Genomic DNA, 17,745 nt, shown 5'->3' with positions numbered 1-17,745 from the left:
CCATTACGTGTTTAAAGGACGTGGAGAAAGCATGTCGGATCTATACACTATATGTTGAAAGTTACTTGAAAATTTTAGTTTTATATCTCTCATATATAAGGATGATTGTTAAGTGCTGAATTCGCCCCTCAACAGCATCGACGTCCTGGTAACTCCTCGTTTCATTCTACTGTTATATTTTTAATTTGCTTCAATATTAATATTTACAATAAAAAGTAAGATGTGTTCTGCACAGATTCAAGCAATACCAATCATTTCGGTTATCACGGTCAATCAGTATAAATAACGTGTTATCTCACTCTACTAAACTAGTGTGGTTCAGTAATATTCTTGCCTTAGTCAATTTTATTGGTTGCGATTTCTTGAAAATATTTATTTCATATCACTGTCTGAAAACCAGGCACCAAGTGATCAGGGTTTCACGTGAAGGGATGTCTCCTCCCCATTTTGATCCACTCCACTAAAAAGTAAGGATGCTGAAATTTAAAAATTGTGTGATCATTTACAATTTACAAAGAACAGTTACATTCAAGAAAGACATACTGTGGGAAGGAGGGAGTGAGGCAGTGGCGTCGCCAGACATTTCAAACTTGGGGGCACAGGAAGAAACAACACTTAATTTGAAGGCACGATGTTTATTTGAATGAATGCCATCAATGGGGAGGGGTCTATGAGGAATATGGTTCCTCCTAAGAAATTTTAGATTAATTAAGGGTCCTTAGGTGCAATCTGGTGCAATATTTTGCAACTTGAAGTAACTTTATGTTCAAGCTTGTTCGTGACTTTATTGAACATGCCTGTTTTGAGTGAACCATTTTGTAGGGCCACAGTTGTGTCCAGGAAGTGAACGTCGTGTCCAGAGAAATCTTTAGAGTTTTAGATTTGCCTCGCCATGGGTCCATATTATGAAGATATCGTCAATGAAACGTAACCACGTGTGTGGTTTCAAGTTTTGTCGAGATCGAAATTCTTTTTCGAGGATTCCCATAAAGATGTTGGCAAAAGACGGTGTCATCTTGGAACCATTGCAGTGCCATGAATTTGGAGGTAGTGTTTGCTGCCAACCAGCAGATAACTGCTGGTCAAGCTTAGCTGCATCAATTCAGCCAATTTTTCCTTAGCGTGGTTTTCGGCACGTTTCGCTTTGAGTGCTTTTGTGCAGGTCGAAATTTCCTCTTTGTTAGGGTTTATTGTGTACAACAAATATATATATTTATATATATATATATATACATATATATATATATATATATATATATATATATATATATATATATATATATATATATTTACATACCACCGTAGCTTAGTGTTAAAAACTTTTCTGGAGTATGCTGATCTTAAATCATATTTTCAGAAGCCTTCCCTTCCATGATAGCTAAAATCGAAGGGAAAATATTGTATTGAGATACATCTTCTTTTGTGTTCAATATACCATTCAGAATATTCATGAATGGCGTTGATTAATTATTGCTCAAACTCTTGTGAACAGACAGCAGTAAAGATTGAAATATATCATCCAATCAGATTTCAACAACGTAATAAATGAAATGATATTTTCGGTTATTCACTTTCAATAAAATTGAAGAAAATCAAAGTCTTTAATAAGGTGTGATTCTCATCTGAACCCATTTAAAATTAATTCATTGGCAACTGCAACAAAGATATATTAACAAAACCATTCTTAATCTCACGATAGTCATGCCTCTCCATGGTAACCAAAAATCGAAGGAAACATATTGTCTTTAATAAAGCTTCAATTGTGTTCAATACACCAGTTAGTTTATTCATTAATGGCTGTGAGAACTGACTAATTGTTTTACTCACAGCTAGGCTTTATTTATTTGTTCAAGAGAAACTGTACTTTGATGAGAACAAACACTTATATAGAAGAGCAATATCATGTCTTGGCTCCAGTAAATCAGCTTCAAGGTACACGCGGAGAAGCGGATATGTACTTAAACTGAGGTTAAAAAAGGACGGAAGGTTAACTGTAATAAACAAATGCACACGATCATACGTTTTGCTGCTACGGTTGGTTTTGCCCTACAGGCTCTCGCTAAGGAGGTGTTACCACTTGTAGATTGACCCAGGGCTCCCAAACAATGGCCAGAACTTCCAACATACTCATGTTTCAGTAAACCTTGTATTGGTAATGATGGTACAGGTACAGTACCGTAACGATATCGATGGTGCTGACCTTACAAATCAGAATCAAGCCATGTTATCTCTATGTTGGCGTTTCAAAGTTGTGGAAAACACTGTCGACGTCGGCCACCTCACTTTGTTCTACTTTGTTATAGTTTTTATTTACCATTCTGTCCTTTTCTAAATCGATATTGGTTCAAAAAGGTATCCATCAACCATATACACTCCTATGAGGGCAAGAAGTACTGCATGTGTTTTATGTCACGACACAGGAATTGAAACGTGTAGTGTGTGTTTGTGTGGTAATGCATGGGGTGATTATAAAGCCGGTGTTCAAGTGATATTATCTGATCTGATTAACAGAAAATCAAGTTAATTGTATATATTAACCTGAAATAACATAATGGTAGCCAAGCCCTTACCCAGCCTCCAATAAAAGTCTTGACCATATCCGTCTGTAGTGCCGCTGGGGACACGAACACAAGAACGCAAATAAAAATAAAACTAAAACAATTTTTATGAAAATCTCCACCGTAAAATATAATCTCCCTCTGGATCAGGCAGTTTCACTGGGTATAATAGCCAGTAAATAAAAAAAAAACAAAAAAACAATACAACAAAACAACACAACAAGTATACAACTGTTTAATTGTCATTTTGATAACATTTATATTGCTGGAGATGAAACAGGATTGCTTCAATACGCGGATTACATTCGGTCTTTTTAATTGATCATAACAGACATTTTCTTAAGGAAATTCTTTGTGTTCTTAATAACGTTAAGCTCTCGTTCGTCTGATCGTGACGTGAATTTGAGCAAGTCTTATATATATGTTTCCGTTGGGTCCTCTTATTCACCGTAGTCCAATGTTCATTAATGATTTCGGTATTAAACTTACTCAAGGTCCATAACATTTCTTAGGCATTGTCTTTACTAATAACGGCGACGATCTATTTCGATTGACAAAAATCACAATTATCAGAAGTGATAACTTTTATTAGATGCAAATACTTGTTAGTTGGAATAATCCTATGCAACAGACTATGTTGAAACCATCTAATTTTAACGTCACTCGAACACCGAAAAGGGACGAAACAATAAAGAGACCAATCCTTTTAACTGATATCAATAGTCTGGCACCACTTAATATAGGATTTGTGCTCATAACCTGAGAACTCCAGCAATCTATTGTAAACTGTTTAGAGAAATAAAGAAGCACTTGCATGCAGAGTATTTATATTATATTTATATAACTATTATTAGGAAAAATAACCCTTAAAATTGTATCATTGGATAAACCTTTCCATTTTTTTAAATATAGCTGATAATATCATAATACTCCAAAAAATTGGTTGATATGTTATGAAATCTTGAGTTAAATTATCAAAAGTATAAAAAGTACCATAACTAATCAAATCGCCTTGTCATAGCAACGCTTGTAATATATACTGGGCTATTTCCAACTTTAAATAAACTGCTATTCCAAATTATCAATCTTAATATAGTGAATATCATGGTCAATAGTAGAGAAAACATCATGAATTAAATTATGGGTAGTTTCAAAAAGGTTCTTCCAAAAAGGATTACAGATTTTTGAACTCACTAACTTCAAATAAAAATCCCTATGATCAAAGAAAGATTTAATACTTTTATTGCACCTACGTAAAATACAGAAGACAAAACTAGAGCTCTTGCTCTTCAACAAATGTTCAAACGTAAATATCGTAAGAGCAATACAATGTTTACAAACATCTATCATTTCCAATCCCCCATCGGGGTATCTTTGTATTAATTGTTACCGACTTATACGGTCTGGTTTATTTTTTCACACAAAATGGAAAACAAAAAACATGGAGTGTAATCTTTCAATATACTCTGGACTGGGTAATGGGAGCGTCATAATATAGTAATTAAAACAAGGCAATAATAAAGATTTAACAATGGTAATGCGACCCAGCACTGTAAAATTACGTTTCTCCCACATCTTTAAAATATTAACACTTTAGTCAGTGCATTATCATAGTTCTTATCAATCATACTACTTAGATTAGTATTAAAAACAATCCCCAATAGTGTAAATTCATCACCTTTATTCCAACATATATTATATTTTTCATTAAAAGGAAACGAAGACCCTTTCAAACTCCTCAACCTAACAAGAAGAGACTTGCTAGGCTTTATTTTTAGCCCAGACAAAGAACCAAAATCATCGAGCTGTTTCATAATACATTTTAAAAGATATTTCATCCCCGTGCATGAAAAAGGTTGTATAATCAGCATACTGAACAAATTTATAACAGCTTCCTCCAATATCAATACCCTGGATAGAATTATCATTATTAATAAGAATGCTCAATAATTCTACACTTAAAATAAAGAGATATGGAGACAAAGAGTCTCCTTGTCTGCAACCACTATCAATAGAAATGAAAAGCCATTTACAAGAACAGAGGAATACATATCACTATAAAAAGTATCAAACCACTGGATAATGGAAAGACCGAACATAAAAAGGCGGAGTACTATCAAAAGCCTTTTCAAAATCAATCCCAAATAAAATCCCTGGCGTTTGGTCTTCTTCAAGGCTATTAATATTGTCATACACTGTACGAATTCTATCACCAATATACCGACCCTTGAGGAAGCCACTTTGGTTGAAAGAATAATAATATTAGGAAGAACTGCCTTCATACGATTTGCAATGCAGGAAGATGCAATTTTATAAGACACATTAAGCAGTGAAATTGGTCTCCAATTCTTCAAACAAAAACGAGGTTTATCACCTTCAGGAATTAGGGTGATGACACCGTGCCTTTGTGTAACCGATAACAAATTTTCATAGCTGAAATTCAATGACCGTAACAAAATATGACCAAGATCATTCCAGAAATTTGTTAAAAACTTAACAGTAAAACCATCAGAGCCAAGAGATTTGTTGTTCTTCATATAAAACACAAGTAACTTCCTCATAAGTCAAAAGACCTTCAAGGTTACTAGACTCATTGACTGATAATTTTATAACACTTTGACCAAACTTCTCTTGTAGATCTTCATTTCTTAAATAAGCATCCTGAGAACTATATAAATGTTGATAAAAATTAAAAATTACTCTCTGTATATGATCATGGTCATAAATATCTTGATTATTAATATTTTCAAGTGACTAATGAGTTTACTAACATGGTTTCTTTTTCTAAATTGAGAAATAATTTTGAAGGTTTCTCTCCTTCTTCAGAACATTCCACACGGGCCCTTACCATACATCCTTGGAGTCTTTTCTCACGAATAGACTGAAGCTTACGATTTAACTCATCAATATAGTTTCTTGTATCCTCACTTTCATTACAATACGAATGTATTCGGTCAATTTCATGTTTGAGTTATTTTTTTTCCATGCAATCTTGTACCTTTTTCTTGTATGAAGAGTATGAAATTGTTTTCCCTCTAATATTTAAAAGAAGCATCTCGAAGAACAGCTGATCATTATTAACGCACTGAATATCCTTTCTGGGAATTATATTAATATTCTCTCGAACATACGGAAAACATGCATATTCATCATTAGTTGTGGCAATTGTGTCTTTAACAATCGTAAAATAGTAGTCATCTTTCAGTAAAGAGTTATTAAATTTCCACAATCCTCTTCCTGTTGTGACCTTATTTAAATTAAAAAATGTGCTAATTAATGAATGATCAGTCCTATGGCTTGCTGTTAATAATGAATTTGACACTGACAGTATTAAGTAATCCGGATGAAACCAAGACAAAATCTAAGCGGCTCTGTTTAACTGGATTTGTTTCGCCGCCAGGTATACCTCCTTTGAATTGGATGTAAAACCCGCCACACAAGCATATTCAACACTGTCTGTATCGCCCTAGGATTGTTATTAATACGTAGCATACGTAATACTAATAGTACCAATTGCACTACGTAAAACGATACGGGCTCTCATGCAGTACTCTACTATCACCTTTGTATGACAAAATTGTGTTTTTATTAGTTGCGCCACAAGACAAACAATTACGAAACTCAATCTGTCATTTTTTCCATAGAAATCACACTAGCTCACTATGAAGAACCACCAAAATCGTGAAATTACCGTTCATACCCTCTCTTAAATCATTCAGAATCGTTCATGGGTCCTTCTGGTCCTTCTGGTATGGAGTCATTTCAGAAATCAAACACTTTGGGAGTGTAGTCATATGGCAATCTAGACACGATCGATTAATCGATCGATAATAGATTGTTTAGGTGAGGGGGGATTAAAAGTTCCCCTCACATTGAATGTTTTGTTAAAAGTCTGAATTGCACCTGGGTCCGCCGTTAAACAAATGATATGGATGGACCGTGGAAAGTTTTCTTCGATCTATACCTACTACCTTTTGGTTAAACACTGTTTTTTTTTTTCTAATGCAATTGTCAGAAATCCGATGTCAAAAACATTCGAAAGGTTTTATTAAACAAATATATGTGGCGTGGTGTGACATCACGTATATGCCACCCACGGACTCTTTCGGATATGAATATATGTGGAATAACTCTCACTTACGCATGAATGTAAATGTAGGTTTTAACAGTATTTTGTATAGAGAAGGGATTTTATTTGTGGGCGATCTCTTCGACGTGAACGGAGCTCCTCTGTTTTGTAAAGCTTTTGCAAATAAAGTGCTTTCCCGGTTACAACTTATTGGGGCTTAATTAATGTCATTCCAATTGAATGGAGGAGGTCTGGTTGTAGTAATGTTAACTTTTCAAATCCATCTTCTGAATTGTTTGAAAGGTGTATTCGTTCTTAATCAGCCTCTCAATTCTGCTACCCACTCTATCTTAATGCTGGCGTCACACTGTCCCGAAGTTGACATCAGATGGACACACGATAAAGAAAATGTTCAAATTCGGCTCTGATCGTAAAAACATCGGGCCATTCGTGAGGGCATCTTAAGCCATCGTATGACCGCCGGTGGAGTTTTTCAGGCTCCGGCAGCAACTTCGTGAGTGGTGGCCAAATCTTTGGCATGCCAAAAAATTGCCCGAAGACCTTGCGAAGGTTCGTTTTCGTGTTGAATTCGTGTGACCATTTTGCCCTTCGTAAGGCCATCGTGAGGGCATCTTATCAAATCGTGTCATCTTCGTTTTTAATTCGTGTGATCATCGGTGCCATCGGGCATTTTCGCCTCACGAAGACAATACGAAGGAAACAAGAAGCTGCCCGGTTGTCTTATGAAGGTAACACGAATACGTGAAGCCCTCGCAATGCCGTCGAGTAACCATCGTATTATATTACGATGACATCGAGATGGGACCACGGTGTCGGCGAAGACAGCCGAATTTGTGAACCTCAAGCGTTTCCCAGGTGTCATGGTAACGTGGACATATAAAGGCCAGCCTCAAAGAATCTTCCACAGACAGTCCTAAGCAACTCTACAGTAGAGGCGTGTGTAACTCCCAAAGCTACAATCACAATTACAACTAACCACAATTCAGTTCCTGCAGAATGGCATACTTTGGTGATGAGACAACCAGGAAAAAGAAAGCAGCAGCATTGCTTCTTTTGATGTACCTCAGAGAACATGATGAGCACTTCTTACAGGCCCAGCACCTCCTCTTACAATAAGAAAGCATTATTTTATTTCACTTTGTCATTTCTTGCTATTTGCCTTTCTAGCATTCGACAATGTACTTATCAATACGTCGTCTTGTAGCCATCGTGTGGCCTTCGTGTGGCATTCGTGTGTCCTGCGGGTAAACTACTTAAATAGAAATGCACATCTTCGTGTTGCCTTCGTGTGTGGTTCGGGTGCCATCGTGTGACCTTCTGTAGGCATCGTACTTGCTTCGGCTGTTGATTGGCTGTTGACCAAGTTCGGGGCCATCTTCGTGCGAAGTTCAAATTCCATATTCGTATGGCCATCTGGTGTCAACTTCGCGACAGTGTGACGCCTGCATAAAAGAAACTATAGGCCGCCTACCGCCATTCACAAGTGGCAACATAGTTTTGTTTGACATTACCGAGCACGACTGGCGTCGCATCTTTAATATTCCTTGGAGCACCCTTTCTGAATCCAAGCTTCCATTTTTCTCAGTTCAGATTCCATCACAGGATTTTAGGTACCAATAGACTTTTGTTTCCAAAGGGGAAGTCAGAATCTCTACTGTGTTCCTTTTGCAACATTGACGAAGAGTCAATCGAGCACCTTTTATTGGGACTGCTACGTAACTGCAAATGTTATCCTTGGTGTCGATATGCGTTTTTTAAATAAGCAATTTTTCCCCCAAAGATATCGTTTTCATTGAATGCGAGTTCTTTAATACGCTATTCTAAAATGAAGTCGTATCAAGTCGTTTTATGTCATAGGTAGACATATGGATAAACCCGAACATGGCCTTTCTTCGTTCTCGACATGAATAATTGGCGTGATTTAAAGAGAAGTGTGAACTGGAATGAAGCGGTACCGTACCTCCTTTACATCAAACACATAGTTAGTACAGTAACTACCGGTGCCACCTGTAACACATGTTACTACTGTTCCTGTCCCACAACCGTGCATCAGTAATTACTGCTTTATGTTCGTAACACGGTAACTTGTGTAACAGGTGGCAACAGTAGTTACTTTACTAGCTATGAGCATCGGCTGGTGGCACATGAACTATGTTTTAATTGTGATTTTGATTGCTAGTACAATCGGTTCCAGTACAGCAGGACCTGTTAGTCTTTATGTAACACTGACAGTCTAAATGGAAACTTACAATGGAGAAGCCTCTAGAGAGCATGTTCAGCTATGACTAGTCTAGTATGTGGTGTAATCTCAGATTCAATGAGGTGAAGATTCGTTCATCATTATCTTGAATAGTGTTAGTGAAAAACAAGAGGGCCAACCGCCAGTTAAAGCTTAGACATCAAATAGTGTTTTTTTAATTTCATGATCGATTCCATAATTTACATGATTATTCATCAACTAATGTACAGTGGATAGCCTAACAATGTTGTTGGTAGCTAATGCTCCGAAGAAATATAATAATAATGTTTATCACTTACTTACTGGTCAATAACGAAATTATGTAAACACCACCTGTGCTCTCCTCACGCTAAAAACTGAGGGCGCTATACAGCCATGTAACCGATTTTTCCTCCAACCCCAAAACAAAGCTGTATTTGTATACAAACACATGTAATTATAGTTCGTGGTGAAGGTCAACGTTATTTAGTTGTTCATATTCAATGGAGGGGTCTTTGTTGCTGGAACCCCCTTTATCTTTCACGAAGAAGCCAGTTCGGCGTTTGGTCCCTTAACGTAGACCAAGGCTAGGCTACATTGTGTAATGTTAATAAAGAAAACTCTAACACGCATATGTGTCTGCAATATCAAATATTAAATGATGACTAAAACCATCACAACTAAGCTGTCAATCACGAGCCACGCCTGTTTCGGACGTGACAGAGAATTCACAGAGTCATGGACAGTGATGGGTCAATTGAACTACATGTTAACGTTACGGTATCCTCGCCTGGTTAGCGAAATTATACGAACATACAGTGATTTGCACCGAAGGCCTCGTGAACGATTAATATAATGAATATATATAGGCCTATAGTCTATCATAGAAAATGTAACTCCATCCGGTCTATTAAAACCTGCTTAGTCGATTTCCTGGCCCTGGTTTATCATAATCTAAAACACCTAATATATGCCATACACGGCCATAGCATATACTAATTCCATGCCCCAATAATAACGTTATAAGTGCCTTTGTTGCGGATAAATACGATTAACATTTCTTGCTTGCAACTTTTTGCAGGATGTTGTTAACTCGATTGCGTTCAAATGTTACCTGTCTTGTTCAATTCGAGAATAACGAACCAAAGTAGGGAATGTTACGTATAACGATGTTTAAATATCACGCAATTGGAAGCCCAAGGTAAAGACACATACTGAATGAGTTGTGATGGTAAATAGAATTCCCAAGCATAGATGTGAAGTACTTGCAATAATAAAGATACCAAGAAATACCACAATAAACAACCTTGTACGACTGAAGCAAACCCCTAACAACCAGGTAACGTGTAAGCCCAAGTTTGCATAATTCCCACAAACCGTAGCAACAATGTAATACTGGAACGTAGCGGAACTGGTATACAGTAATACATAAAATGGGGGATAAAAACATAAGGGCACCTCTCAAAATCACAGCGCAAACTGGCCAATAATAACTGTGATTGGCAATTTTGTAATCCTAACTAAGCAGTGGAAAAATACTAATACTCACAGACAATCACACTCAAAGGTTAGAAAATGAGCAAGATTAAGGCTAAATTTTCGCAACTAAACCAAGCGATGCTGCTGCATTGAAAAAACAAACTGTAACAAAAACAATTTAACTGATCTGAGTGGTCGCAAAGATAAAGATGGCGCTATACTAAAAGTAATATAAATATAATTCAAAATCATAAAAACACAACTAACCACCTATCCAAATGCATCCTTCATCAATAAGGGGAAGCAAAAAAGAATTTCACTAGAACAAAAAACTAGTAAGTAATATTACTTATCACTGGTAAAATTGACAAATGTTAGACTTTGTTGATAATCCGTTATAGAGACAAATTAAAAGGAGGAAATACATATTGAATTCATTTAATTAACGTTCGTACTTTCTTTGTATGTTATTGATAGCTCATTGCTCTATATATTCATGTAATGTCAGAAGAATATCCAATTGGAAGGAAAGGTGCTCACTACCGACTCAAATCAATAGATTTTTTTCATTTGTTTTATTTTTTTGTCAGGGGTATCAAATATAAGATAAATAAATATAAACTATTAATTAATACAGTTTTGATAAGGGTTAACACTGTCAAAATATATCGTATTTTCAGTAAAATACAGGTGTGACTTTGCATAATCTCCCTCTGACTATTTTATCCGAGGGATATTATAGTTTAATTTAAAACATGCTACCGGATAAAATAATTCCGTTGTATAATATCCTTTACTATATTCTGTACATGAGACGTAATTAATGTTGTTCAGGTACTCTAAAAGGACAAAGTCTATTTTACACTTGATAAACTACTTCAAAACAACACGACATGACATTTCAGTATGATGAATGTGCAAAGCGTGTAAAGTTTGCATTGAATTTGTAAAAAAACATCAAATAGTGTTAAGCAACAATGGTCGCAATAGTTCTTGTGCATCCAAAGGCCGTTGATCTAAATCGAAATCTAGATATAAGAAGGTAAACAAACACTTAATCGATACGGTAAATGAATACACAGTCAATTGGTAGACAGTGCGTAGTTGAGCTTTAGTATAACTCATCCATAAGTCAACGAAAGCTCGCAGGGGTGCCTTGTGGTAATTCAGGAGAATCATTTTCGTTGAGAGTTAAATTGGTAACCGGTTCCAGTAATGAACATGTAGTTTCTCCCGTGTAGTTTTCGATTTCTAAAAATAAAGAAAAGAGAGAAATTGTATGGTATGAATGCGGAGGGAAGACAAAGGGACTGTCTAGGCGTAAACATACTGTCATCTAGGAGTTTGCTTTACGGTTCAAACACCCACCCCCAAAAAATAAAACTCGTTTAAAGAATTGTGGAATTTTGATTATTACGGGAGTCATCATACTGGAAATATCGCCAAAGTTAAGATATTTTTACCTATACTTCAGAGGCTGTACTACGGGATCACACAGACAAACGTATAAGGTGCCAGAAATGAAATGTCAAGGTCCAAAATCAATTTGATGTATGTTAATGACTCAAGTAGAAAAGGTATGTAACATATCAAGGAAAGCTATCTGCATGACGTGTCTTAACCAATATTGAAAGACGGCGATGGTAGAGATCTATAGTATATAGTGATAGCAAAAAAATCAACAGCTCAGTTAAGATTTCCGTTTTGTAGTGAACAACTCAAAACCCAATAAGAATTAGTGAGGTATGTAACGTACAATATTTCATCAGGGGAATTAAACAAGCCCCCCCCCCTTCCCCATACTGACTTAGGTGCGGGTATGAACCTTACGGTCAGGAGAGAATGAAGACGTCAAGGAGGTTTTTAGGGCCTTGGGTAGTTACAACTGATTCACATGTTTGATGGAGGTGCATCGTAGAGTGTTCACCATAAGCAAAATATATATTTAGATACCAAATGGTGCTTTGTGAGTGATGCCTAGATTATACATTGGGTATAAACGGACAAGAAAACTAATCAGTACTCTAAATGATTCGTGTAAGCTTGTACGCCACAATCATGGCTTCATTACCAAGAATGAATCTATCACGAATATTCATCGGAAGTTGGATTTCACATACCTTTGCACTTTTCCATAAAGAAAAGCGACAGCCTTTCCACTTCATGATTGCTTTTTTCAATTATTTCTGAAATCGCAATATAAATGGGTGGTTTGGTTTCATCTTTTAGTTTTAATAGGAAGGTTTCGCTTGTTTGATAAGATTTATGCTTCTCGGCCGATGAAAAACTTCCAAGAGCAGCAAGCCAGATGTTATTGCTATCGTACATCGGCTGAACCTGAACAAATGAATTAACAACTATTTATTAAATTGATAGTCTACAATGAAAACCAAACGTACGTTGAATCCGTTTTGAACACAAATTACAGCTTCACTTCTATATCATTCTAATCTAGTTATAAGATATCTGTAGGTACAACATATCAACATAATTTTTATATGCAATAGGCCATTGGAAGGTTGTACATCTACATCTCTTTAATGCTTTGGGAGTCGGCCCTCTTAACAACTGAGGTGCACAAAATAAATTGGCTGCCAGGACTATACTTTGTCTAACACACAGATCATTAAGTCAAATCTTAATCAGGAACTTGACATATAAATTTGCTTCAATGAAAGAGTCGCATTTCCACTGTCAATTTCACAGCTGTCAATTGTCCAGCCAACGCAATGAATAATGTATATATTGCCTCATTGTATATCCCGATTGGTTGAATGGGCGGGGCTTGTAATGCTGTATATAAATATATATATATATATATATATATATATATATATATATATATATATATATATATATATATATGCACATGCACTGTGCACGGGTATTCAAGGCGAGACGAGCGTGACTATGAATATTCATTTTTGGGCGTTTTTATTGCAAGGGTTTGTCATTGGGTTAAGTCCCTATATGGGAGTGTCAGAAATGTAAAAGAAAATGACATCATTGGCTAGTTTACACTATGACGTACTCAGTCAGCTATGTATTATCTCAATCCAGACATTTTCTATTAAACACCGCGTGGTCTAAAGTCCAACCATATTGTTCACTGCAGAAAAAAACATGACCTGGAAATCCATCCAGGTCCCTATGTACAACTTTCATGGTTAATTTTCCCCACCCCTATCAGTAGTGTTCACTTGGGTGTATATGAAAATCCATGTATCAAATAATATCAGTCATGTACGACATCAAATGAGCGCTCCAAAGTTCATATTTGTACATTTTTCGTTCGAACGGGATTTGCGTTTGCGGGGGACGGGCACAGTTGTACGTGAAATGCGACAAAACAAATTGATATGATACTCAACAGCAAAACTTCATACTGTTATATACTGAAATAACATTTTAGCAATTCAAAGTGAAATTACATACTCGATCGAGCTTATTTTAGCGAGTTATCGATGTTATGGACTGTAGGACCGTATTATTGTATAATTTACTGTGCTTAAATGCGACATAGTTAATCATTCAAAGTAACTTTTATTTTCAGTAAGTTGGTGAAGCCTTTCTTCTTTCAATAATAAGTGTCGTGCAATGGTATTGAACAATAGTAACGTTAATATTAAGGCCTATACAATGGTAACATTAACTTCAGGCCTGTACAATGGTAACATTAACATTCAGGCCTGTACAATAGTAACATTAACATTAAGGCCTGTACAATGGTAACATTAACATTCGGACCTGTACAATGGTAACATTAACATTCAGGCCTGTACAATGGTAAACATGAACATTCAGGCCTGTGCAATGGTAAACATGAACATTCGGACCTGTACAATGGTAACATTAACATTCGGACCTGTACAATGGCAAAATTAGCATTAAGGCATGAACAATGGTAACATTAACATTCAGGCCTGTACAATGGTAACATTAACATTCAGGCCTGTACAATGGTAACATTTACATTAAGGCCTGTACAATGGTAACATTAACATTCGGACCTGTACAATGGTAACATTAGCATTAAGGCATGAACAATGGTAACAGTATCATTAAGGCCTGTACAATGGTAACATGAACATTCAGGCCTCTACAATGGTAACATTAACATACAGGCTTGTGCAATGGTAAACATTTAAAATTCATGCCTGTGCAATGGTAACATTAACATTCAGGCCTGTATAATGGTAAACATGAACATTCAGGCCTGTCCAATGGTAACATTAACATTCAGGCCTGTATAATGGTAAATATTAACATTCAAGCCTGTACAATGGTAACATTAACATTCAGGCTAGTCCAGTGGTAACATTAACATTCAGGCCTGTATACTGAGGAGAAAAATGGCCTCGTCGACAATTTAGCGATAAGGAGCGTTCCAAGCATTAAGCATTTTGTAGTATATGCGATAATTCTTATACAGTGAACTTTTCTCTTTATACATTAGTGTTTACCTGGAGCAGATGTTCAAAAACGTCTGGCGGCATACTATATTCTGGAAATGCACTCGCACACCATCCACGTAGCTTTTTCTTCGTAGTTTCCTTGTCCACAGATGCTTGTTTCCAATCGAAATGTATGGGAAAGATGGAACGCCCTGGTTCCTTTCGAAGTACTTCTATCTAATTTAGGAGTATAAATATACTTCCCTCTTGTGAATGAACATTATATGATTTGAATTAAAAATATACTGTTTATTATGTGATTACATTCAGGTAGGAGTTTATATTGTTAGGACAACCATATTCAATCGAAAAACAACACGTACCCTCTTTTGTATGTGCAGTCATATCTCGTCAATATTGAAATGACGAAACAGCCTTTTTAGCAGTTTGGTAGGACCTCGTTTAATATTTAATTTAGCTGTCATGCACAAGTGTTGACAAATTGAGTTGTAGAGGCTTAACATTTAGAGGTTAAAGTACATTACGTTCATATGCTTATCTTGGTTTTTGGTCCAATATAAAGCAGATTTGTTTCAACAAATGTAGTTCTCTTCGAGTTGTTTCATTTAGAAAAAAAAAACATGACATTTTTACCTGATATAAATGAATAGCATGGTCCAGTATTACCCTTGATTGTAGAAGTACTGCGGTTGCCGTATGCGCGCAATTATCATTCCATGATTTGCCATCGATGTGGGCCTTGAAGAGTTCCAACTCAAAATCCAAGCGTTTTCTTCGAAGTCCCTCTAGTGAGCCGTAAACCTTCAGTAGGAAACCGTCGTTTTTCGTTTGCATTTTATCTGCAAGACCAGTATCGTAAGTGCAAAATTGTTCCACCAGATTTCTAATTAAATCCCTTTTCATGTCTATATGAATCATTTCGGCGATATCGTCGTCACCTTTTACTTCAAAATCAGCATGCAATATGTCGACTTTCTCGTCTAGGATTAACTTTATCCGTGCAAGTGTACAAGGGATACCTAAGTTTATGTGAAAAAAAATCGAACGTAGGTTTTCAGCTGCCTTTGCAAATAGATAGCTACCCTCGAGACTTCCTTGCTCGATCGTTGAGGAAACCAATGAGTATATTTCCAGTACGTCTTCCTTATTGTCTGCAATTCCTTCGTTGAGTCTTTTCTTCGCCTGTGCAAGAGACAATCCGGTTCTGATCTCCCTTACTTTAACGAGCTCTCCGTCACCATTCTTGAGGTCGAGTAACTGCTCGTAAAGTTGTATTGCTTCGCAGTAGGAACCGAAACGTCTTTTCAGTTCCGCCATTTTGAATACTGCATACAGTTGAAATTGTACAGAGCTTACGTTTTCGCTTATTTTTTTTAATTTTTTAATGATTTGTTTTCTTCTTTTAGGAATGGTGCAAAGGGTAAGGAATCTGTAGTAGATATTGACAATTTCGTCCATGTCGAAGACTTTCTCAAGTAACCTTTGGCCTAAGTTTGCAGCAACCGTGTAAACATATAGACTATCTCCAGCAGATAGCATACCATTCATTTCTTGTTCAAATATATCTGTGAATACATGTTTAGCTTTTTCATAATATCCAACTTTTGCTGTCATCTCAGCTTTTCCTATCAAGCAAGGGTTATGGGCAGGATCTATTTCATGTCCTTTGGTGAAATGAACTAAGGCTTGTCTAAGATATTCCTCACTTTTAGTTGTGTCTTTAGTGTTAACGCGGTCTTTCTTAAGTTTGCCCAGCTGAAAATGCGCCTCAGATGTTTCCTTCCATGTAAGTTGGTCCTCAAAAATATCTTCCGCAACATCAATTTTGCCAAGTTTTCTATAAACTGAACCTGCCTTTTCAGCAACTTTGGCATCATTTTGGCTACATGCTAAAGCTTCTGCAATATATAACTCTGCATCCTCGGACTCACCTAAGAGTAATAACACTTCACCGATATAAACTTTGACAAGACTATTATCGGGTTCTTTTTGTAATATGGTTTGCAATATATCCTTTTCCGATTTCAAGTTTTCTTGCTTTTTCTTAATGGCATCTTTGGTCCAACCATCTCTACCAATTGATAGTCGTGATCTTCTTCCGAACATCAAGGCCTTTCCGAACAGCCACTGGCAGTTATCGGGATATCCTTTCAATGCCTTATCAAAAAATACTTGTGATTCTTCGATCCATTTTGGCCCCAAACGGGAAAGACTGTATGCACGTGTAGCAAATATGTAATGTTCGTGTTTTGGGAAATTCTCCTTCTCTTCGTTCAGAGTTCTCAATGTATCTTCATATTTAACTCGATGTGGATCTTTCCACATGCGAAAACAATTAATCACGATTCCGTAGCCAATCCTAGCTTCGTTGTTTTCCCTTAAAGTATTTGTTATATATTCGTCCGCCTGCTCGAGAAATTTCAGGGCTTTAGTAAGACTAGGTTTCTTATTGTTGCAGAATTTCCCACACGGATACTCGAGAAAGGCTTGATATATCTTGTGTTCCACTACCATCGAGTCTTCTGCATTATTTTGAGCTTTGCGTTTCAGTTGTAGGAGATCAAGATTCGTTATCTCGTCCAGACGCCATGATGGATGAAAATGGCAAGGTAAGTTTTGCCACCAGTTTTCTGTCGTTGCCATGTCTATGATTAATAAAAGTGATATCAGAGCGTATTTATAACTCAACTCAAATACATTGCAACTTCATTATTTTGTTTACAGATTACCCATAATAGAAAATACATACAATAACTGTCTTCACCTGGTTGAAATATGGTAAACGTCGTCAACTTTAGCAACAACAATTACCGAAATACAACCCATATATTTCAAATCGCATTCGAATTGTATCTGAGCCAAACAGATGTAGTCTCATATGAGTTAATGCGTACACAGTACAATTCTGCTACACCAAATAACGAACAAGCAAGAATATTACAAATAAACAATATCAGCTAACTCATACGATTCAACCTGTTATAA

The 17,745-nt window shown here is 36.4% G+C and overlaps 1 protein-coding gene across 2 annotated transcripts; it reads right to left on the bottom strand.

Moving 5' to 3' along the window:
- Positions 1 to 8,589: 8,589 nt before the first annotated feature.
- On the bottom strand, positions 8,590 to 17,743 carry LOC139973962 (interferon-induced protein with tetratricopeptide repeats 1-like). 2 transcript variants are annotated; one of them, XM_071980856.1, is made up of 5 exons: positions 17,525 to 17,743; positions 15,394 to 17,405; positions 14,809 to 14,976; positions 12,466 to 12,682; positions 8,590 to 11,596 (listed from the first exon to the last, which is right to left on the bottom strand). In XM_071980856.1, the coding sequence occupies exons 2-5, from the start codon at positions 17,401 to 17,403 to the stop codon at positions 11,478 to 11,480; spliced, it is 2,514 nt and encodes an 837-aa protein (XP_071836957.1). In that variant the 5' UTR covers positions 17,404 to 17,405; positions 17,525 to 17,743; the 3' UTR covers positions 8,590 to 11,477. The 2 variants fall into 2 exon arrangements, with proteins under 2 accessions (XP_071836957.1, XP_071836956.1); XM_071980855.1 differs by lacking the exon at positions 17,525 to 17,743 and having other exon boundaries at positions 15,394 to 17,511.
- Between the last annotated feature and the right edge of the window lie 2 nt (positions 17,744 to 17,745).

This window comes from Apostichopus japonicus, chromosome 9 (genome assembly GCF_037975245.1).
Source record: "Apostichopus japonicus isolate 1M-3 chromosome 9, ASM3797524v1, whole genome shotgun sequence".
In the NCBI taxonomy this organism is placed as follows: Eukaryota; Metazoa; Echinodermata; class Holothuroidea; order Aspidochirotida; family Stichopodidae; genus Apostichopus; species Apostichopus japonicus.
This window is presented reverse-complemented; position numbering and strand designations above follow the sequence as displayed.